This window comes from Pleurodeles waltl, chromosome 12 (assembly GCF_031143425.1).
Source record: "Pleurodeles waltl isolate 20211129_DDA chromosome 12, aPleWal1.hap1.20221129, whole genome shotgun sequence".
NCBI classification, from domain to species: Eukaryota; Metazoa; Chordata; class Amphibia; order Caudata; family Salamandridae; genus Pleurodeles; species Pleurodeles waltl.
In genome coordinates, this window is record NC_090451.1 from 307,992,266 (window position 1) to 308,016,874 (window position 24,609).

Here is a 24,609-nt window from a genome sequence, read left to right on the forward strand (position 1 = left end):
TGTCTACTAGGTTAGATGGCTTTTTTTATCCAGAGACAACAGTTCATAGATTTATAGTAAATCTATCTGCTGATATATTAATGTATCAAACACTGAGGAGTCCACCACATTCAAGCTCTACTTGAATAAAAAAAAAGTTTTTCTAGCCATTAATGTTCTTAATGATATCTTGCGTATACGTGCTCATCTTCCAGAAAAACATCCTGATCTGGTAATACTTGAGATACATTAACTTTCTTAGGCACAATTTAGTATTTACACCCGTGAAGCTTTAACAGTGTTTTTAAGTACTAAAAATGAAACCCATTTGCCTGCCTGCGAAAGTACTGATGCATGTCTAGGGACTTAAAAATGGCTAACATAATATTGCATTTCAGGTTCATAAAGATAGCTACGTTAACAGAAAAGCACAAGGATACATTTGTATTCTTGGATGACAAAAAAGTGCTGGTGAGAGAAAATTTGAATTTGTAATTCATTTTGTCAGGGACATAAAATGTACTTACCACGAACAACTGCAAAGGCTGTTCGGCAGGTAAAAGAGTACAACTCTTTTTTGTTTTAATGCTGGTCTTGGTGTCCTCTTCTGAATTTTTGCCTTCTGCTTCCTCTGCATATTTTTTTCTTTTCACTTGCCGGTTTGACCTCCTCTTCTGATAAAAAATAAATTTATTAAAATCAATATTTCCACAATTGCCTTTATATGTTGGGTGAAATCTTATAAGGGCATTTATTCAGAGGAAATGATTTTCATCAAAATAATCATTCATTTTCAGCTAGCAGATTAAGTGCCACTGATCCAGTAGAAAACGTGACACACTCTAAATTCTGCTCCTGGCAATACAATGTCTTTCACACCTACGGTAATCCAAAATCGATGCAGGGTCTATGAACCCTAAAAAGGTTTGGTACAGAGAATTGAGCCCAATCACTTATAAGGTCACCTATACATGTCACTTGCCTGCCAAACTAGAATAGCCGAGTTCAAACAAACGTACCCAAACTCTAGTGACAAACTGAAATGTAACTAGAGATAAATTGCTCCATTTAATTGAACTCCATAAATTTCCCTTTCTCCTTCTATTGTGGCCATTTTTGGACTAGCAATGTTATGTGGTTCCTACTTTGGCAATAGGACGGTGTGTTTAGAATGGCAGCACTACAGAGTGTGGGAGACTGAGTGCAATCCACACCTATAGTAGCTGTTGGCCTACCTCCTGGCTAGTTCAAAGTGTCTCACCCAAACCTCCAAGCTCGCCGGGGTAAAAGATGATTATGGCAACCTGAACATGATATTCAGACTCCCCTGGAAAGACTTGGAAACAGATCATACCCCTTTTGCTCAGTTACTCATGGATGCCAAGGTGCGATACAAAGATGCAAGATAAGTTTTCAATACACTTACTGAAACAAAAGCAATCTAATATATAGGGAGTTAGAAATAATCAGGCAGATGAAACTAAGCAAGGTAATCAGCATTAGGACAATGGTAACGAAGATAAACAGTCCAACCATTCTGTATGTGCCACTAGCTGTTCTAGAGGTTCTAGGTATTCCTACCCAACCCTATGTCCATCTCTGAGAGCACAGAGGCTGTAACCCTCTGCCTGGCTCAATCTAAGGGATTAGCCCCAGCCCCATACCTGGATAGAATATCAGGAATCAGCCTGTCGTGTAGATGGCAATCCTCTCAGGGAGCTGCCAGATCAGTTCCGGCCACACTGCGTGTCACACAGGATGTGCCCCAGGATGTCATGGCCCGGAATGCCCTCGGTCCTACTTGGGTCAGTGCACAGTTTATATAATAAACCATCCCGCATTGGGAATACAGGTCTGATGTAATACTGTGTCTTGATAGAAGCTGTCTCGCAGACTGGCAACACTAGTTAGCATATTGTGTACCTCACTCCATAGCGTTGGACAAGTAGTACTGATTATAAATGTTACGCAAAGGCTAATCTAACCAAGCAGCATGTTCCTTGCTTTCCTAGAATAAACAAGAATTACAAGAAATGGCACAAAACGCAGTATGGACGCATCACATTTTTCCCACTGACAACTGACCCTCTTTTTCAGATGTGGATAGCTCTAAATTTTGGACCCTAGCTCAGACAGCACCTAGGGAAACTTAGCCAACTAGACACCTAGGGGTATCCAGGGTGGGCTAACTTGCATGGCTCTCACCACATTATTTTACACAAAATCCCCTGCAAGCCTCAAACACCGACAACAAAAAAACAAACACTTTCCTCACATTTCTGTGAAGGAAAGTTCGTAAATCTGTGGGGAGCCACAAAATTCCTTCCACCCCACATTCTCCCAAGCCTCCTGATAAAAATGGCATCTCACATGTGTGGATAGGCCTAGTGCCTGCAATAGAAAACAGCCCAAAATGCAACATGGGCACAGCACATTTTTCCACCAAAACCGGACCCTCTTTTTCTGATGTGGGAAGCTCTAGATTTTGGACCCTAGGTCAGCCAGCACCTAGGGAAACCTACCCAACCTGTTCATTTTTGAAAAACAGACACCTAGGGGAAATCCAGGATGTCGTGAAATTTTTTTTTACCCACAATGCCCTACAAACCTCAAATCACACATATTACTGACATTGCTGTGATGGAAACTTCCAGAATCCGCAGGAATCCACAAAATTCCTACCACCCAACATTGACCCACCTGTACTGATGCCCCACTTGTGTGGCTGCGCCTAGTGCTACGACAGGGACCGATCAAACCAAGGACAATGTGAGCCCTTGCGCAGAGACTCCTATTGACCTCAGTTAGATCCGTTCCTGTCACTGGCTCTAGGCCCAGCCACACAGGTAGGGCAGAGTTTTTATCAGCACAGGTGGGGCAATGCCGGTTGGTGGGAATTTTGTGGATTCCAGAAGTTGCCACCATCTGCCTCTAACCCTCAGAGGGGGAAGGAGGGGGAGGGGGGGGGGGGGCAGAAAGACTGAATATGGCCACACAAAAAAAGGGGGGGGGGGGGGGTGCAAAAGCCCTTCCCCTAGGGCCATTCCCCCCACTCCCCCTCGCTGGTATGTGGATCCCTGCTTGGGCATCGCCCTCCTGCAGCAATCTTCAAGCAGGAATCCACTAGGGAAGAGTACCATTGGAAAGGGAAGATTGTCACCTCTCCAATTATACCTCTCCCATCTGCCTAGGTGCTAAAAAGGACCACAAATGTATAAAACTTAAGTCAACATGCATGACATCAAGTGCAACACCAATGGTTCAACATAGTAAAATGAGATTTAAAAAAAAACAAGAGATCCAGAGGACAATAAGCAGGCAGAGCGCCAACATTAGATAGACGGTGAAGCCAACTAAGAATCGAGAAGAAAGTGTTTGAGTTTTCATTTAAAAGGGGATAAAGAGACAATTATGCAAGTCAAAAGCACAGTAGAACTCCAAACTGAGGAAAGCATCCACAGGAGGACTAGTTCTAAATGTGTGTTTCTGAAAGTCTGGGATTTCAAGCACAAAATTACCCAAGCTTCAAAGTTACGAGAACCCTTCTCAAATATTCAGTTTACATGCCAAACAGTGAAGGTGACCAGAGTTTAACCTCATATTAATGGCAGATTTATCTGATATAGACTCCTAGTTTCAGATTCCTTACCTTAGAATTTCCCCCAGGCGTCAGACTGGATCTTGAAATTCTTCTTCGAGCATTACCCCTCTGGTGGCATCAGTCAACTCGGCGTCAGTCGTTGGCATCGTGGTCACCGTGATGACGGTGCGGTTGTACATAGTCACCATCTAGGCACGCTGACGTCAGTTCTCTTCACGCAATGGGCAAAAGGCCGGTTTCAAACCTTGCAACGCCTGTCACTACATAATGTTGGTGACAGACCCACACCTGGTGTGTTTGTGGTGTCTGGAGCACAACCACGACTCAAAATCGTGGTCCAGAGTGCTGGGCCATGAACCCAAAGGCTTTGAGGGAGCCGTCCCTAAAGCGTATGGCGGTCCGGCGCTCAACTCCGCATCGTTCCCGGTCTTGCTTGAGAGGAGGGTCTAAAGACCACTTGTGGAGTCATCACCACTTCTCCTTGCCACACTGAATCTGCGGGACATTCGGATCACAAAAAGAAGAAGCCGAAGAAGGCTAAACGTCCTTCGACTTCACCCCATCGCTTGGCCAATGCGACGCAGCAGGAGCGTTGACGCACAAGGCCTCCGTCCGCAGAGCCTACTTATGGGTCCACTCTGTGCCTCCCCGAGTTTCTGTGAGCTGGAGCCACCCCTGCACAGCTCAAGGAATTTTATGAGGCCATATGCCTCACCTTTGGACAGACCGAAACCTCTGAGGTGCCTTTGGAGCCTGAGGGGTCGGATGGGGGGCTGGGGGTCCTGGATTCCGCACCGACTGCTCTGATCTCAGTCTCCAAAGGCCCCTCCGGATCCATGCAGATGCCGGTCGTACCAACATGCCTTTCCCTGGTGCCAACTAAGACGTTGATGCTCCAGACGTCAGTTGGGCCCACAACCGACGTCCACCTAATCCTCATTCTCAACGACCCGGAGTCAGAACAGTGTCGATTGACACCACTTCTGAATTTGCGGGGCCCACTTACACCACAGGTTGGATTTTGACCCTTTTTATTATGGGTATAAATATGGGGAAGGATTGGTGGGGACGATGGACCCTTTAGAACACCAGCTAGACAACCCTTACTTGGACTGGGCACAGGAATTGGGCGAGGGTAGTTGTCTCAACACTTCGAGATGCTGGCATGTTTCGCCTCCTATCATGGCTACGGCGGAGGGAGCAGCTTCCTCCACTGTGGTCAGTAGGGTGGCTGAGATCCTTGGCCTTGAGCATCCCTCTGTAGCAGTCAGTACTAACCTCCTGACAGAGGTGCTTCAGCCTGGGGGTTCCACTTTGGATCCTCTCCTTCCATTTAATGAAGCCTTCACCAATTTCCATCCACTGCCATCCGCCCGCCCCAAACGACCCTAAATTCCTGTCCCAACATCCCACGCCTGAGAGCCTTGTCATTCATACTTCTTCTTACTCTGGTACATTCCCATCCGCTCCCCTTGATAGGGAATCAAAACGACTGGATCAACTTGGGCAGAAAATGTTTTTTTCCTTCAGTCTGGCATTGCGGTCCGTGAACACCACATGCCTTTTGGGCCGCTACACCCATTCATTGTGGGATACTGTTGCGCCGGTATTGCCGCAGGTCCCAGAGGAGGCCTGGACTATCATCTCCCAAGCCCTTACTGATTGGGGAATGTGGCTAAGTTCAGGATTCGTTGTATGCTGAACATGACTGACTCACTGGGCAGATCGGTTGCATCGACCATGGCATTGAGGTGCCACACCTGGTTGAGGACGTCTGATTTTTTGGGAGATGTCCAACAGTCTCATGGAAATGTCCTTTGATGGCACCCGTCTCTTCGGAGACAAAGCGGACTCTGCACTTGAGAGGTTCAAGAAGTCCCGGGCTACAGCTCGGTCCCTTGGCCTCGTGGCTGCCCCTCGCCCAACACAGTCCACTTTTCACCCCTTTCGCAGTCACAGAAGGGGCTCCCTGTCGCATCCTTTCCATGGCAACCACAGGGCAGTACATGCTACTCAGCCACTGCGTGGCCAGGGGTGGGGAATCCCACAGGCTGGTGGGACAGGGTACTAGAGGTCTGCCCAGTCCACCATGGCTCTGCCACAGCCACCAACCCCTCCTAGTCCATTCCACCATCTCAGACCAGTTAGGGACAGGATCCGCCATCACCTGGCCCACTGGGAATCCATCACAAAGGACACATGGGTTTTGCAAATAGTCAGAAGGGGATAATCCCTCCCCTTCAAGGCTACCCCTCTGGCCATGCCTCCCACCTTCAGACTACAGCAAACCTTCCACACTCACTGGGGTTCACTATAAACATGCCAAAGTCACATCTGACTCCTTCTCAGATGCTCCCTTTTATCGGAGCTGTTCTGGACACAATGCACTTTCGAGTCTATCCTCTCAAAGAGTCCAGGATATTCAGGCTATGATACACATGTTTCAGCCTCTATCCTGGATTTCTGTGAGAATGACTTTGAGGCTGCTGGGCCTCATGGCCTTCAGCATCCTGCTGGTGACACGTCAGATGGTATATGCGGGCTCTGCAGTGGGACCTGAAGTTCCAGTGGGCGCAGCATCAGGGGAATCTCTCCGACATGGTCCAGATCTCGGAGGGTCTGCGAAAGACCTGCAGTTGTGGCTTTCAAATCATAATTAGGTCAACAGCAAATCCCTCTCCCTTCCCCAACCTGATCTTACAGTAGTGACAGATTTGTCACACCTTGGATGGGGCGGCCACATGGGAAAGGGGGCGATTAGAGGTCTTTGGCAGAGGCTGCACTTCACATAAATCTTTTGGAGCTCCAGGTGATCAGGCTTGCATTGAAAGCATATTTTCCCTCTCTAAAAGCAAAAGTTTTGCAAGTGTTCACGGATAACACTACCACCATGTGGTACTGCAACAAGCAGGGCAGAGTGGTGTTGTGGACTCTTTGACAAGAGGCTCTGCGCCTCTGGATGTGGCTGGAACATTAGGGCATAATACTGGAGGTTCAACATCTGACAGGCTCTCCGAACGCCAGAGCAGCCGAACTCAGCCGTCGATGCACAGAGGTGGTGCAAGGCCTCTTTCAGCAGTAGGGAAAGCCTTGGTTAGATCCGTTCGCCTCCACTGAGAATGCAAAGTCCATCACTTTAACTACTTTTTTATGCACTCCCACATCCCTCTCATAAAGAGGAGAGACTCCACCGTCTGGATCCAAAAAGAGCATTGGCATTCTACCTAAATCGTACTAAAGATTTCCGGGTGGTCGATCAGCTCTTTGTTGGACATGTGGGTGTGAAGAAAGGGAAGGCGGTGGAGAAGCATACCATCTCAATATGGGTACTGCTCTGCATCAAAATGTGCTACGCTTTAACAAAGAAGCAACCCCCTGAGGGCTTGCGTGATCACACCACCAGAGCAACTGCTGCTACCACTGCATTAGCATGCAGAGTTCCTGTCCTTGACATCTGCCAGGCAGCCACATGGGCATCCCTGCATACGTTCAAGACATTACAGCCTGGACAGTCAGGTCCGCAGAGATGGCTACTTCGGTCGTTAGGTTCTGCAGGACTTTCTAGTATGATCTTGGTTCACAGCCCACCACCAAGGATGGTACTGCTTGGGTATCTATTCTGAGGTAAGGAATCTGCAACTAGAAGTCTATCAGATGAACAAGTTACTTACCTTTGTTAACGATTAATCTGGTAGAGACACAGTCTAGCTGCAGATTCCTTACCGACCCACCTATCCTCCACACTTGTGAATTGATTTCTAGGGACATGGATTCCCCTTTCAGGCCCTTAGCTCCGACGCACCAATGTCTGTGTTCTTCATGGCTCTGCGCTGCTGGTGTGTAAAGTTGTGAAAAGAAATTGACGTCCGCGCACCTGGGTGGGGCTGTGGCCTATGTATGACCGTGACATCACGGCCACCACGGCCACCACAACGCCAATGAAGAATACGGGGTTGACTGACGCCACTTGACGGCGCACAAGGGTACTGCTCGAAGAAAAATCTCCAGATCCAGTCAGATGCCTGGGGAAAATTCTGAGGTAAGGAATCTTCAACTAGAATATGTCTCTACCAGATAAATCATTACCGAAGGTAAGTAACTTGTTCATTAATACATGCTCCCCAAGGGTACCATAGAGGTACCACCTGAAACCTACTAGCCTTCTAGTGTGCTGACTGACTACTACGGTCCAGCCTGCCACCACAGACACTCTTCTGACCCACTAAGCGTTGATAGCCCCACTTTTAGAGGTCAGGAACAATGCCTGCTCTGGCAAGAGATATTTACATTTACAATCTGCATACCAAGGCCAGGGACTTCAAAGTAACTGCTGCCTTTGATATATGACTGTGGCACCCACAGACTTACAGGATGCCAACCCCTGCCCTGAGGCCCCATTTGGCACAAGGACAGGCTGGAAATTAGCTATGCTAAAAGGTGTGGAGTACACCCAGGTCAGAAACCCCTAAAGTGAGATGTCTGATGTGCCCCACACTAGGGAAATTAGGAACTCTGGACAGGGTTATGCCCACTCCCCACAGGAGGTGGTCATACACAGAGTATAATAACCCAAGGATAAGTAGCCCAAAGGCTGCTACTGTTCATTCGCTTTAACACCCCAAAATCTAGTATTTAGGAGAGCCTCTGGCACCAGAGAAATAGATTCACCTGCCTCAAGAAGGAGGACATCAAAGAGCAGCAAAAACAAGAACTGAGGAGCAGCAACTGACTTGGCGCCAACCATGCCAACCTGCCTGCTGTTCCCGACAACTGCAACAAAGACAAATCATCCTCCAGTCGGTATAGCAGAAGCCATCAGCCCAAGTGGCCAGCTGTCCTGATGTGCCCCATCTCCAGGTCGTCACCTGAAGCAAGGTGCCTCTGACCACCGCAACCTGACACCTCACCTCGGCACCCGAGCCCCACAGCTCGAGTCCAAGTGAACCAACCGCCTGTGTCCCTAACAGCCTAACTCACCCTTGAATTTTGGCAGACTGAACCCCAGTTCCTGCCTGCAGCCCCTTTCTGCGGGCTCTCCAAGACCGAGTGCCTCTAACTGCTGGACTAAAGACCTCTGCATTTGAGCCCCACAACCCACATTCAGACCAACCAACGGTGCATCCTGGCTCAAGAGACCCTAAAGACCCAAGCCCCCATTTGGGTTAGAATCGACTGGTCCCTCAATCCCAGCTTGCGGCTTATTCTAACAGGTACTGCTTCCCATTGACTTTAAAGGGCCACCTGACATCAAAAAAACACCTCTGCACCCGGACGCCCCAGAGCCAACCGAGGTGACCTGTTGACAATGCCTTGAACCTTGGCCCCTACTTACCTTAGCTCTTGAAGAACAGTCTTTAAAGTCGTTGATAGGTGGTTCTATGCAGTGTATGTTTTCCCCATAGGTTAACATTATCATGAATACAGTATTTTTTTTTTTTGGCGCACAATGAAAAAGTACCTTATAAATATACATACAAGGTGGGTTGAAGCTTCGATTTTACACACCATAGAGTAGGAAACTGGAGATAAAGAAAGCACTATCATACAAATCACATCCTGATGAATTCATCACAAATTGTGAACTATCCTTTAAATATCCTGCAGCCATAGGAACAAAGGGGCCCAAATTCTTACTCCCCTTTCCCTGGCTGCCTTGCCTTTAACAGCATATAAGCTTTTTTTCAAGGTAGTATAATGAAAGAAGTCGAGCTAGCCATTGACTACAAGTTGGGGAGTCTGGTCTCAACAAATCGGAAGCAATACATCCCCGCAGAACTGACATAGCCAAAAAAAGTAACTGCTGCCCTTGGCCTTTACAGACATCTTCATTAATCCTGAGCATTACCAATTGGGGTGTTAGTACTACTTCCTGACACAATACCTTCCCCAGGAATTTTGGAATCTCTTTGATGTATGAAGACAGCTTTTCACAGTTAAAAAACATATGACATAAATCAGCCTTTACACTTAGACATCGCAGGCAAGTAATACCTTCTGGAGTTCCCCAACTCACTAAGCTGGCTGGTGTATGATACAAGTTAACAAGCATTCTATAATGTTGTGCTTGTGGTCCGGCTGATGATAATACAGGGAGTGCAGAATTATTAGGCAAATGAGTATTTTGACCACATCATCCTCTTCATGCATGTTGTCTTACTCCAAGCTGTATAGGCTCGAAAGCCTACTACCAATTAGGCATATTAGGTGATGTGCATCTCTGTAATGAGAAGGGGTGTGGTCTAATGACATCAACACCCTATATCAGGTGTGCATAATTATTAGGCAACTTCCTTTCCTTTGGCAAAATGGGTCAAAAGAAGGACTTGACAGGCTCAGAAAAGTCAAAAATAGTGAGATATCTTGCAGAGGGATGCAGCACTCTTAAAATTGCAAAGCTTCTGAAGCGTGATCATCGAACAATCAAGCGTTTCATTCAAAATAGTCAACAGGGTCACAAGAAGCGTGTGGAAAAACCAAGGCGCAAAATAACTGCCCATGAACTGAGAAAAGTCAAGCGTGCAGCTGCCACGATGCCACTTGCCACCAGTTTGGCCATATTTCAGAGCTGCAACATCACTGGAGTGCCCAAAAGCACAAGGTGTGCAATACTCAGAGACATGGCCAAGGTAAGAAAGGCTGAAAGGCGACCACCACTGAACAAGACACACAAGCTGAAACATCAAGACTGGGCCAAGAAATATCTCAAGACTGATTTTTCTAAGGTTTTATGGACTGATGAAATGAGAGTGAGTCTTGATGGGCCAGATGGATGGGCCCGTGGCTGGATTGGTAAAGGGCAGAGAGCTCCAGTCCGACTCAGACGCCAGCAAGGTGGAGGTGGAGTACTGGTTTGGGCTGGTATCATCAAAGATGAGCTTGTGGGGCCTTTTCGGGTTGAGGATGGAGTCAAGCTCAACTCCCAGTCCTACTGCCAGTTCCTGGAAGACACCTTCTTCAAGCAGTGGTACAGGAAGAAGTCTGCATCCTTCAAGAAAAACATGATTTTCATGCAGGACAATGCTCCATCACACACGTCCAAGTACTCCACAGCGTGGCTGGCAAGAAAGGGTATAAAAGAAGGAAATCTAATGACATGGCCTCCTTGTTCACCTGATCTGAACCCCATTGAGAACCTGTGGTCCATCATCAAATGTGAGATTTACAAGGAGGGAAAACAGTACACCTCTCTGAACAGTGTCTGGGAGGCTGTGGTTGCTGCTGCACGCAATGTTGATGGTGAACAGATCAAAACACTGACAGAATCCATGGATGGCAGGCTTTTGAGTGTCCTTGCAAAGAAAGGTGGCTATATTGGTCACTGATTTGTTTTTGTTTTGTTTTTGAATGTCAGAAATGTATATTTGTGAATGTTGAGATGTTATATTGGTTTCACTGGTAATAATAAATAATTGAAATAGGTTTATATTTTTTTTTGTTAAGTTGCCTAATAATTATGCACAGTGATAGTCACCTGCACACACAGATATCCCCCTAACATAGCTAAAACTAAAAACAAACTAAAAACTACTTCCAAAAATATTCAGCTTTGATATTAATGAGTTTTTTGGGTTCATTGAGAACATGGTTGTTGTTCAATAATAAAATTAATCCTCAAAAATACAACTTGCCTAATAATTCTGCACTCCCTGTACACTCTGGGCCATGTCTAAGGAGGCTAAAAATGTAGTTTCACTAGCCCCTACCCGCCGTTCCCAGATTCAGGCTTGTTCGATCAGGTCATCTTGCAAGGAATCTAATAGTTGCGGATATAAGTTCTTAATGGTACAGCCATCCCTACTCCCCAATAGCTCCATAACTCTAATCTTCTTGCCACAGTTCTCCCTGGATACAGACAACAAAAAGTCTCTAATCTGCAGAAATTAGAGGAAATCCTTACTATACAAGGAGAATTCCTCTTTCATCTACGAAAAATATTTTATTTGACCCCCCACATTAAAAAAATCCCCTAGTTTGCAGACTCTGCTATAAATCCATTTAGAGCAATAACCATCCTTAAAGATCCCTGGGAAGGACAAGGTGGCGTGTAATAACTAACCCGCCCTCTCCCGACCATGTGCTTCACCAGCAACCAAACTTGGAAATCAGCCCTAACAGTCTTGAATGTAACTTTTTTAAAGTAACTAGGTTCAACAATTCTGAAGATCGCATCAGCCTTGTTGCCCCATATCATCGTATATATAGATGAGGGGGTCCATTGCCGATTTGCCAGAATAGTTGGATAAATATAATGTCTGACCATATTGCAAGGCCGCCGCCAAGTCATATAATCTGAAATCGGGGAGTGCCCAACCCCCCTTTCGCTAGATAACACTAGATATTTAAAGGCTCGGCGTGTTTTAGAGAAGGACCAAATGAAACTACTGACCAATGCTTCCATCTGTTTAAACCACTGTTGGCCAAATTCTAACGGAATTGGAGGGGTGGGGGAGGGGACATTTTGATCACATTAAAACACCTCACTATTGAAAGATGCAAATTATTGACCCTCTGCCATTTTTTTTTTTGTTTTTTGTTTTTTTAGTTGGCCAAGACTGGAGCGAGATTGCTCTCTACTAGGGTATCCAAATTGGCAGCTAGCCTTACCCCCACATACTTGACTTGGGCTATCTTTCATTCATCATCCAGATTTACCCAATCACTGTTCAATATCTGGCATTTAGATTTATTTGATAAATAACCAGAGATCTTGCCAAATCTTGCTGTTTCTGACTCTGTTTTGACTACTGCCAAAGCTGGGTCAGGTGTTACGACCGTGATGTCATCAACATAACCAAGTATCTTGGAACTGCCTCTGACCGTTACCACCGGTTCAATTTCCTTCAAATGTAACAGCGCTCTGATGAGCGGATCTATATATAAACCAAAAAGGAGCAGAGAGAAGGGACAAGGTCACCTAGTGCTCTGGGAAATTACAATGGGCTCAGATTGCAACCCTGCAATTAGCAATTTCGCTGTTGGTTTCCGATACAAACTCTTTATAGCTCTGATAAAGCCTGGGCCTATATTAGCCCTACAAAGTGAGGCCCAAAGATGCATCCAGTTTACCCGGTCAAAGGCCTTCTCCGCATCCAACAATATCAGTGCCATAGGTTCCTTAACTACTTGTGTAGTATCTATTAATGCTATCACCCGTCCGATATGATCATCGGTACCCTTGCCCGGAATAAACCCATGCTGCCAAGGGGAAACTACTTTGTGAACTACTGCACTAAGTCTAGTAGCCAGAGCTTTGGCACAAAGCTTTGCATCGCTGTTAACGAGAGAAATATGGTGATATGAGCCAGGTAAACATGGGTCTATGTTCGCTGTCGGACATGAAGTTGGTGGTTGAGATCCAGCTTGCACACTCCTAAATAAGCTGAGGAGCTCCTCACTCAGTTCCTGGAAGAATACTTAGAAGAATTCTAAGGGAATCTTGTCTGGCCCAGCAGCCTTGCCAGTGGATAAAGAGCTTACCACAGTTATTTCCTCTAGAGTTTGAGGAACCTCTAAATTTTGATGGTCTTCTTCCTCCAGCACCCGCCTCGAGGCAGTAACCAGATATTGATCTATATCCTCCTCTAGGGGAATACTGTCTTGTGAATATAGGATCTGATAAAACTCTAAATACTCTTCGGACTGCTGAATTACCGCTTACCTGGTGTCCCTCAGTATCCTTGAGTGTGCCAATAGACCCACGAGTTGTCTTTTGCCTTATCTTGAGGGCTAATAATTTCCTGTCTCTTTCGCTGTACTCGTAACATTCCCGTAGATGCACCTGAAATTTAACCGCTACAGTTTCTACATAAGATTTTACAATTTAACATTTATTACTGCGGTTTTGTCTAAAATTCCAGTGGCTGGTAGATTTTTTCTGATCGTCTCCGCTAACTGACGTTCAAGTGAGGCCAACTCTGCCTGTGCTGTCTCCAACCATTTAGAACGTTCTCTCTCCTTTACACTGAAGCTGAGGGTCTCTCCCCTGACACCAGCTTTAAAAGAATCTCATATTATATGAGTGGAGGCAGATCCACGATTGTTGTCCAAAAAAAAAACAATGAAAAATCCACCCCCTCATGTGTTGAATATATTGATGATCAAATAATCCTCTATCAAAAGACCAGGTCCTCGGGTGTCGAGCAACCTTTCCCAGCCTAAGTCCCATGACCAATGGGTTGTGGTCTGACATAATTCTTGGCTATTTCTCAATTGTTAATACTTTCCACAAGTCTGTAGAGACAAAGAAGTAACCTAATCTTGCTAGCTTCTTATGGGTGAAATAGAAAAAGGTAAATCCTGTATCTAAGACCTTGCATTGTTGCCAGACATCCACTAGTCCACAATACTTTACCAAGGTCTGCAGTGCCCGAAAGACTTTAGGTTTTCGCCCTTGATACTGCCCCTGCCACTGATCCTGAATGGGATGATCGTTATTTATATGAATGTTCAGATCTCCACAAAGGATCACCGGTAACAGCCAGGTTGCAAGCTCCACATTAATAAAATCCAGCAGTTCCGAGTCATCTACATTAGAGCCATAAAGTGAGCACAGTGAACATTTTTTCCCCCAGATGTGCATTTTAAGATCACCCAGCAGCCAAACTTATCTACAGACTTCTTAATAACTTCCACTGACCTATTACAGGCCACTACTGCCATCCCCTTCGTTGTTGTACCTTGAGTCGTATATGCAAGCAATAGCCAGGAAAACCTAGTAGATGTTTCTAGGAGCCTGAGATATGTGTCTCCTGCATGCAGATAATATCTGCCCTAAAGGATTTTAGCCCTTCCGCCACCATCGGCCGTTTTTTGCCATCATTGAGCCCACATATATTCACTGTTGCTATAAGTTGCTCCTATATGCCATACTCCTGTATATCTTAGAACCTTAAAAACAACCTTACAAGCAGCTTCTCCATTTCCAATCCCAACAGTGAGTCCCCCAATTTGCAACCATACCTTCCTATGCACCCCTGTGGTTTACCCCCCCCACCCTGGCACCCCTAACATCCTAAAATCCCTCCCCCAACCGCCAAACCCCCACTCTGCCTCCCCCCCTTCCCCCACTGCCTACTCCTGGGGACAGCCGGGTCTGCAAGATGGAAGCCGTACCCCCTACACCACACCCAACCCACCTATGTGCCGAGCGTAACTCTTCTGAAGCACTAACACGGATACTGAAGATCTTACTGATAAACCCATCATATAAAGATCCCTCTCTTTTTTCTATTATGATATATATGTAAATATATATATATATATATATATATATATTTATTTAGTATTTCCATCTTCTCTCTTTTTCTACCTCTTTCTTTTTCTTCTGCCCCTTTCCCCCTTCTCCTTACAATAAGGACTCTAAAAAGTGGGGTCCTAGATCAATTGCTCAAGATAGTCCTTAGCTTTTGTTTCTGACGTAAACACCTGCACCACGTCCTTCTGCACTATCTTTAACCGGGCTGGACACAATAGGTAGGCCTGCGCTCCTTTTTCCTGAAATTATTTATTCAGTTGTCGTAGCTGCCACTGTCTTTCCACTGTGGCATGGGTGTAATCAGGATGTGAAAAGAAAGATATACCCAACGCACTTTTGCTAGAGTCAAGGCGGGCTTTTTCAAAGACTGCTTGCCGTAGTAGGTAGTTACCGAAGTATACAATAATAGTCCTGGGATATCTCTGGCTATCATTTCTTCCTTCCTCTTTTTTCTTTCTATAGAGTGGAAACTGGTGTGCTCTTTGTATCGCTCAGTCCCATTTCCAGCCCTCTAACTCAGGAAAGGCATTTTTAAACAGATTTGTTATAAAAGCTCTTGCGTCCTGGCCTTCCAAACCTTCTTCAATCCCCAAGATACGCAAATTATTGAGACGCTGCCAATTTTCTGAATCCTCCAGCTTCCACTGAATTTCTGGAACCTGTGTTTCTTGCATATCCGTACGCTTAGCCACTACAGCCAATTCTGCTTCAAGAGTGTTGGTGCGAGTCTTGACTGTGGCTATACTTTCCCCTATTTCCGAACAGGTCTTTGCAACCCTCCATACAGAAACATGGAGGTGCGTATTGGCAGCTCTAGCTTTCCAGTTGTTTTTTTGTTCCATCCCTCTTATCTACCTTCCAAGGGCTAATTACATTCAAGTGTAGTTTTTTTCTCTTTTTTTTTTTTTTTTTTTTTTAAACAGGTCGAGACCTTGGACCCGGCTCTAGAAGTCACATAGCTCCCATCAGTATCTATTTCTGATAATGATGTATAATCATCTGTATCCTTCGATTGGTAAGATAGTGAAAAGAAATTATCCACGGTTTCCACCATACCACTTTGATCCCCCTCATAGCTATAGGTCTCAGCTTGGATTTTCCCAAAATGGTCGAGTGTTCGATGTTATCGACCTCTCAGTCATCTAGGTTGTCTATGGAAATGAAGTTAGTGGTAGCTCACTCTCCCTGTTTGGGTATCTGCAAAGTACTCCCACTCCCAGACAGTATCGTGCCATGCTTCTCCCCCAAGGCCATCCCTTCTTCTGCAGTAGTCAATGAATTTAAAACCACAGAACTGACCTGGGGGGGGGGACTCTCCGTTGCCATCTCCAACCATAGATCTCGCCAAGTCGGAGGCTGGAAAATCCACACCTTCTCTCTGAGCCAGGTCAACATCTTTCCAGGTGTTGTCATGGGTCTGTATCGTAGTCTCTGGGAGCGCCTCTTTCCCAGGTAACAATGGTCTGAAATATATACCCTGTAATGGCTGTTTAAACATATCAGGGATAGTGGGTCCCATCTCAAGTTTGTTAACATCCTTACCAGCTTCTCCATGGCGAGTGCTGGTCGCTTGCAAGCCCCCTTTCTCCGTAGAGGGGCTGCTAGACTTTTTCAACTGACTGGCCTTACTCCCAACAGCTGCACTGGCCCCTGACTCTTGGAAGGAAGGGGGGTGCCTTTGGTCGCTCCGTTCACTCTGTTTCTTCCTGCCGACACCTGCAGGGTCCGGCTTCGCTGCGAGCATCTGAGAACCTTTGGCACCATACTGACCCGGTGCGCGCTCTGCCGTCTCTGAATCAAAGCTCCGCGACCGCCGAGCAGGTCCCCAATCAGCCGCCACAGACACGCATCCCAGCACGGCTCAGAACACCCGTCTATCCCTACTCCTGCTCTCTTCAACCAGAAACATTGCCAAAGACAGGTAGGCAGGAAAATAATGTCACGAGTCCACAACCCATAAGGGGGGATCCGTAGTCCCCAGTTCAATACTCTGCTCAGTGCTTTTTCCTCTGCATACAGGGCGGAGTGTGTAAGGATCCGAATGGACCGCTCACCCGGCCACCATCTTTCCCCAAATACAGAATTTTCTATTTGAATGCTAAAAACCTATCTTAAAAGATACTTACCTGATTACGTAGATTCTGGTGGCTAAAATAATATAAAAATCTGTGTTATTTATATAAATTGTGGTCTGATTTCATTATTGAGTGTGTGTACCATTTACTGACTGTGTGTACAACAAATGCTCAACACCACCCACTGATTAGCTTAGGCTGCTCGACTGCACTACCACAAAAATAGAGCACTTGGGATGTTTAAAAAAAAAAAAAAAAAAAAGCCCTGTAAACCAGTAAGGGTTGACTGCACTCTACACGGTGTACTTCATATTAAAGCACCATAGAGAGAGACAGCTTCCTACATTGAGTACCACCTACTGTGTTGGTAGAAGAAAGCTGTTCCCAGTGTGAAGCAGGGTTGGGATGCTATAAGGAGACTCTGTTTTATTGACATTGAATTTAAGATACCAGAGTACTATCATCAGGCGTGGAACTCTTCAGGTGTAGCTGCATGGCATCAGCACACCAGTGACATGAAAGGCCTGAACATCTGATAATGTCACCCAACAATGTGAGTTAAGGTTACAAAATGCAGGCCGAAAGGCTGACCACTCAGCAACACCTGGAGGAACTGGAGTGGAAATGGAGATCAAAATGGCAATTTTTATCCTTATTCTCCAAGCTCATATTTTCCTTTAGTCTGAGAAGAAGTATGTTGACAGTAGCTAAAAGTTCTAGTAATATCAGCAAGAAGAAACTGACTGTCATAAATAATTTGTGGATGGTGGTTACAAGTATCATAGCCAGCCCTAAAACCAGACCGAAAGGTCTCAAGGAGATTGTTGTACTTACAAATTGCTTCAATAAGCTGTTTACACAGCTTTCTAGTAGTGTAACTAGCCTAATGCTGGACATGGGTCACATGGAAACATGGGTTAGCAGACAGGTTTTTTTTTGTGTTTAAACAAACAGTGGAACCTGCCCTTTTGTAGACAGTCGGGATACATGCCATGAGAAAGAGATTATTCACACAGAGGTGAAACACCTAACCCTAAAGGAAGAAAACGTGTAAATTTTTCATACAGGCAAAAAAACTGCTTAATTTGGATGGTTTAAAAATATATTATAAGAGATATTGGCAAAGACAGTAACTACAACAATACCCAAGATGATGTTCTTTAACCAAAACAGGTTTATAACCAAGCTAAGCATCAAAACGTCAAAAGAATATAAAGAGTGATACAGGTAATATATAGTCACTCAAATTAGAACATTTATTCAGTTTCATGAGTGGGCCTTTTTGAGGAAAGCCATTTAAGATGTACTGAGCTTAGAAATTACGAAAGTGTATGCGATAACCATTACGTGACAATCCTTACAAACACATCAAAATACTTTGAATTGGAAAATTAAAATGAACATGAATGTCCTGTGACACACATCTGCTCTTTGTGACAGGCACAGAACTGCTTACAATAACAAGCATTAAAAAAGCCAATAGGTTTTGCCTATGCAATCTACTACAAGTAATTGATAGGCAGAAAATACTTCCTCAAGAAATTGAATGATTTATTTACGCTTCACCTAGATGAGAAACCCAGGGAGGAGCATCACCTGCACGTGCCAATTAGAACAGCACAATGAATAAATTGAGGGAGAATTATAGGCGTCCTTGAAAGCGGTCGGTTAATGAAAGGGACCATCAAACCGAAGTACATGGGCATCATCACCCCCAGGCAGAGGACATTAACCCCCTGAGGAGGAATTCCAAATGGGTGGGGGGGAAAGAAGGAGTTCACCAGAGAATGAAGCATCAGTCTTTCTTGGCCAGTAAAATATTGCCTATTTGATGTTTTTTTTTTGTTTTGCAGTTTTACATGGCTCAAACTCGTCCCTAAGGTGAGTGCTTCACGTGAGACACATTCATATTTGTTTTGCAGGCAAGGAGAGATTAAGTGATTGGCCCAGAATCACAGGATGTTGAGCCAATGCAGAGATTCAAACCTGGTTTCCAAGCTCCAAAGTTGGTAGTTCTGGCCGTTAGGCCACATCTTATGCCCCAAGAAGAATGCCTGCATATGTGAAACCAGTGATAAAGGTTGCTTCTGTCAGGTATGTGAGGGTACAAAGTCGTGTTTTACTCTGTGCTAGGTGAAGATTGTGAGGTCTCTCTCTGGCAGGTGATGGGATGGGTGCCTTGACGAAGATGATGGATGCAATGTTCACACCTGCGAATGGCATGCCTGCTACTGTGGCCTGGACTGCCCAGGGAGAGAGGAATGCACAATCATATGCATCCCACCATGTACTGTCGCCTCCTCCCAAGGGAGGCAACAGCTTGCACAAGAGCAGCAGCAGCACACAGGTCATCCACTACTTAAACACTCACCATTTTTTGGTCCAGGAGATAAAGGAAAGTTAATTTTGAAGTCCAGGAGATAAAGGAATAAAGGAAAGTTAATTAACCTTATGTAACAGTATTTCAGGTGTGTGTATATCTTCCCCCAGATTCCTAATCTTATGAATATCCCCAGAGGCTGGCTGGATCAGGACACTTTTCTAGAAATAGCTCTCCAGAGGTGCAGGGTGGTGACATGTGACTCAAGAAGCAGCTCTGCTCACCCAGGAAGTGAAGACAATTGGCCTATAAGTGTGCATACAGAAAGAAAATGAAAGGTTTGGAGGACAGCAGGTTTAAAACTATAGAATGCAGCAAGCTGAATACCACACAGGCCTGTCCTAAAAAAATCATACTGCTTGAGATGGGAACAAGGAAAGCTAGGATAAATCTGCAGAACTGTTACCTCAATGAGTCCGAAAGAAGTACCCACTAGTAAGAGGGGCTGAATAGTGCTGATTAACAGAAGAAAATCAGCAGTATAGCCTGAGTGACATATCGCTCGCTCCAAATCGGACACATCTATTGCTCTGAATCTGAGCAAAGAGGCAAGAATTACTCGGCAAAGGTATGCAATGAAGAACAAGTGGTCAATGGTCAGGGTAGGAGAAGTTGACATTGTTCTTAAATGTACACGAAGGCCAAACAGTTCTTTCTTTGCCAAGACATTATAAATATTGCCTAACATGAAACAGAACAGTAGGTCACACTCTACCCTTCTTGGCACAATCAAGTAAAACAAACATTTGGTCATCCTTCCGATATAAGATCCTCCAGTCCATACAGCAGGAGAACCATCATCAAGGGTCCAGCCCATGCATCTGCTCCTTCTCTGTGGAGGGAAGAGAAAGGTGGAATAGTGCCAAAAGCTTGATAGATTGGCCAATGTGAAAGGCAAATACCATCTGTTGCAGTAAAGGGGGCAAGTATGTAGACCAGTTTACTTGGGTAGAACACTATAAACGGGAGGTGGACCAACAAGTTCTGCAAGTCTTACCCTGTGTGTCAAGAGAATAGTAGAAATTGAACAGACAGTGGTCCTGATTCTGGGACCACTTCCATTTGAGGCAGCAGTGTAGGGACCTAACCTTCCACAGGGCATGTGGCACCAAAAGGATGCGCAAGACCATCATACCCAAAAGGTGGTGGACTTTCAGAACTGGAATCTGCCCTGGAGGAAGGGGAAATTTTTTTTAAAAAATCACATGCAGGTAGTCTCCAGGATAACAAAGTCTAGCCTCTCAGTTGGGCTGAGATGTGATTTCTGCTGGCTCATGGAGAATGTTGGGTGATAAGGCACGTCAGGGTGTCAAATGGTTAGAAACCAGCACCTGGGAATTCGCCTCCACCAGCCATTCATCAATTATTGGAGATACAGAAACACTTTTAACCCTCTGAGGGAGGCTGCCACCACCATCCAACATCATAGTGAAGATTTGCTCAGCGACTGTAAGACCAAAAAAGAGTTCTGCGAATTGGTAGTGTTTTAATCCACACTGTGAAGAGGAAGCAATGTTTAAGTGCTGGGCGATCAAATGTGAAAACAGGTTTCCTGGATATTCATGGACACCTTCCAATCCTGAGAATACGATGCCAAGAGAACAAAGAGACAACATTTTGATCTCACACACTCAGACAAAAAGGGTTAAAAGCCTAAACTCCAGAATAGGCCAGCGGCCACCCCATCTCTCTTATGGTGGGCAGAAGGCAAGGAATTAAAATCTTGTGTCCAAACCACCCCTCCCCCAAAGCAACCACATCAATGACCAAATTCTACAAGTGTGAACTCAGCTTAGAAGTAGGGTCGTGTGAAGATGAAAACTGTTGTACCTTTATAAGGTATCAATAATTAAACACAAAATATATAAATATCTCAATAGAGAAGAAATACCCATGAAAAGGGTACAACCTTTCAGAAATGAAGGAAGCCTTGAATGCAAGTGCAAAGGCGTATAACTCCTAAAGAGTCCATATATTAGTCTACACAAGAGAATGACCAGAATCTACCAAGAGATACATCTCTATGAAGGACCCATTATAAACTGACATGTCAGGAAAACAAATAGTGTTCAAAAAACATGCCGACACCATAGAAAAGTCCAAAGTGTAGAAAATATGTAAGCTGTGATGAGTATCTAATATGAACCTTTTAAGACCAAAACAAGGAAAGTCTTAAAGTCCTCAGAAAGATACTTTCTGGCTAATAAAGTATATAATCTACCAAAATTAGAAGAACTGATATTACTATATCATAGAAAAAAGTAAATGTACACCTCAATTAGTGTAGATCTACAGCGAACTTATTTGACAGTACAAAAAGGACTTAGTAAAGAAAAAAAACCTTAGTGTTGTAGAATCCTTAGAGAAATCTCTTTCAACAGAGAATAAACAATATACTGACACTCCCAAACAGCTGTTAATATTTCCAGTTCCCTATTAGGAATACTGGTATAATTCCACAATTTCAAAAGTTAGAAAAACGAACTATCTGCAAAGGGAGCAAATCTGTACCCTCCATTGAAGGTGTGATAGCTCACAATCTCATATTGTGTACATTATATATATATATGCTATCTAGCATTCTAGGAACTACTCAAATACTCCACTTAAAACATGGTGCATATACCATAAAGTTAACAAATCTTAAGCACAAGATTTTCTTCAGAGTAAAGTAAACAATATCACCTTGATTCAGGTGTAGTAAAACATTATAACCGTCTAACCGTTTTTTTGTTTGACAAACTCGAAGGATAAAGTCATTACTTTACATCAAGTAATGATGATAAAAAAAGAAGCCTTCACCATCAGGCATGAAAAGCTCCATAGGGTTTCAGTGCACTATATTAATCTAATGACAAGTAAAGGAAAATTAGCACCTACAAAGCATGTTCCACGGGGTGCTCAAATGAGGTTCTAACATACATATACATACACACACATATATTCATACATATACATGCATATACACGCATACATATACACATACATATACACACACATATATGGAAAATGTCACTTACCCAGTGTACATTTGTTTGTGGCATGTTCCGCTGCAGATACACATGCTATGCATATTCTGCCATCTAGTGTTGGGCTCAGAGTGTTACAAGTTGTTTTTTCTTCGAAGAAGTATTTTCGAGTCACGGGATCGAGTGATTCCTCCTCTTCGGCTCCACTGGGCATGGGCATCGACTCCATGTTAGATGGTTTTCCCGCAGAGGGTAAGGTAGGAGTGATAGAGTATAAATAAAAGATGTCCATGCAAATGGAATATATATACATATGTACAAGTGAATGTTGAACCTAAACAGATACAGGATCCCGGGGAGGTGGGAGGGTGCATGTGAACCTGCAGCGGAACATGCCACGAACAGATGTACACTGGGTAAGTGACATTTTCCTTTCAATGGAATGTGTAGCTGCAGATACACATGCTATGCATAGATTACAAAGCAGTTTTACCTCCCATAAGCAATGGTCAGCCTGTAGGAGTTAAAGTTGTTTGAAATAATGTTCTTAGTACAGCCTGTACCACTGTGGCCTGCTGTGTTGCAACACATCTACACAGTAATGCTTGGTAAATGTATGCAGTGTTGACCAAGTAGCTGCTTTACAAATTTCGGCCATTGGTATGTTTCCTAAGAAAGCCATTATAGCCCCTTTTTTCCGTGTGGAATGTGCTTTAGGTGTAACTAATAGTTGCATTTTAGCTTTTAGGTAACATGTTAGGATATGTTTCACTATCCATCTAGCTAACCCTTGCTTTGAAACAGGGTTACCAGTATGTGGTTTTTGGAACGCCACAAATAACTGTTTGGTTTTCCTAAATGATTTAGTTATTTCTATGTAATATATTAGAGCTCTTTTAATATCTAATGTATGCAGGGCTGTTTCTGCTACAGAGTCTGGCTGTGGGAAGAAGACTGGTAGTTCCACTGTTTGATTGATATGAAACGGTGATATGACTTTTGGGTTTGTTCGAAGTACAACTTTATGTTTGTGTACTTGTATGAACGGTTCTTGAAAGTGAAATCCAAGCTTTCACTAAACTTTTCTTAATGAAGTAATTGCAACTAGGAAGGCAACTTTCCATGTTAGATATTGAATCTGACATGAGTGCAGAGGTTCAAATGGTGGACCCATGAGTCGTGTGAGCACTATGTTTAGATTCCACAAAGGCACTGGAGGTGTTCTAGGTGGAATGATGCATTTTAATCTTTCCATGAAGGCTTTGATAACAAGAGACTCTAAATAAAGAGTTGTGTTGTATATTTTGCAAATAGGCAGAGATTGCAGTGAGATGTATTTTAATGGACAAAAAGGCTAAATTTGCCTTTTGTAAATGAAGCAAATAACTTACAATGTCTTGTATTGACACTGAAAGAGGGGTAACTTGTTTAGATTGACAAGTAATACACAAACCTTTTCCATTTGTTTGCATAACACTGCCTGTTAGTGGGTTTTCTTGCTTGTTTAATTATTTCCATACACTCAGTTGGTAGTTGTAGATATCCAAACTCTATGATTTCAGGAGCCAAATCGTTTGACTGAGTATTTTGGGATCTGGATGCCTGATCAGTTGTTTGTTTCATGTTAACAGATCTGGTCTGTTGGGGAGTTTGATATGTGGTACAACTGACAGATCTAATAGTGTTGTGTACCAGGGTTGACGTGCCCACGTTGGTGCTAGAAGTATGAGTTTGAGTTTGTTTTGAAGCAGTTTGCTGACTAGAAATGGAATGAGCAGGAGAGGGGGAAAAGTGTAACCAAATATCCCTGACCAATTCATCCATAAAGCATTGCCTTTGGATAGAGGATGTGGGTACCTGGATGCGAAGTTTTGGCATTTTACGTTTTCGCTGGTGCGAATAGGTCTATGTCTGGAGTTCCCCAGTGGTGAAAGTATGTTTGAAGCACTTGGGGATTAATTTCCCACTCGTGTGTTTGTTGATGATCTCGGCTAAGAACATCTGCCAACTGGTTGTGTATCCCTGGAATGTACTGTCCTACCAGGTGAATGTTGTTGTGGATTGCCCATTGCCAAATCTTTTGTGCTAGGAGGGACAGTTGAGATGAATGGGTCCCTCCTGGTTTGTTTAGGTAATACATTGTTGTCATGTTGTCTGTTTTGATAAGTATGTTCTTGTGAGTGAGAAGAGGCTGAAAAGCTCTGAGTGCTAGGAATAAGGCTAGAAATTCTAGATGATTTATGTGAAACTGTTTGTGTTTGGAGTCTCATTGTCCTTGAATGTTGTGATTGTTGAGGTGTGCCCCCCCATCCAATCATTGATGCATCTGTTGTAACTATGGTCTGAGGCAC

At 44.3% G+C, this 24,609-nt stretch overlaps 1 protein-coding gene across 8 annotated transcripts in view; it reads right to left on the reverse strand.

The window, feature by feature from the left end:
- The window catches only part of CHD9 (chromodomain helicase DNA binding protein 9), a 1,629,153-nt gene that overhangs the window by 1,300,016 nt on the left and 304,528 nt on the right, over positions 1-24,609 (reverse strand). For all 8 annotated transcript variants that reach the window (XM_069216350.1, XM_069216347.1, XM_069216351.1 and 5 more), the window contains one exon: positions 507-653. In XM_069216350.1, coding sequence (XP_069072451.1) covers positions 507-653 — 147 coding nt within the window. The remainder of the gene's footprint in view (positions 1-506; positions 654-24,609) is intronic.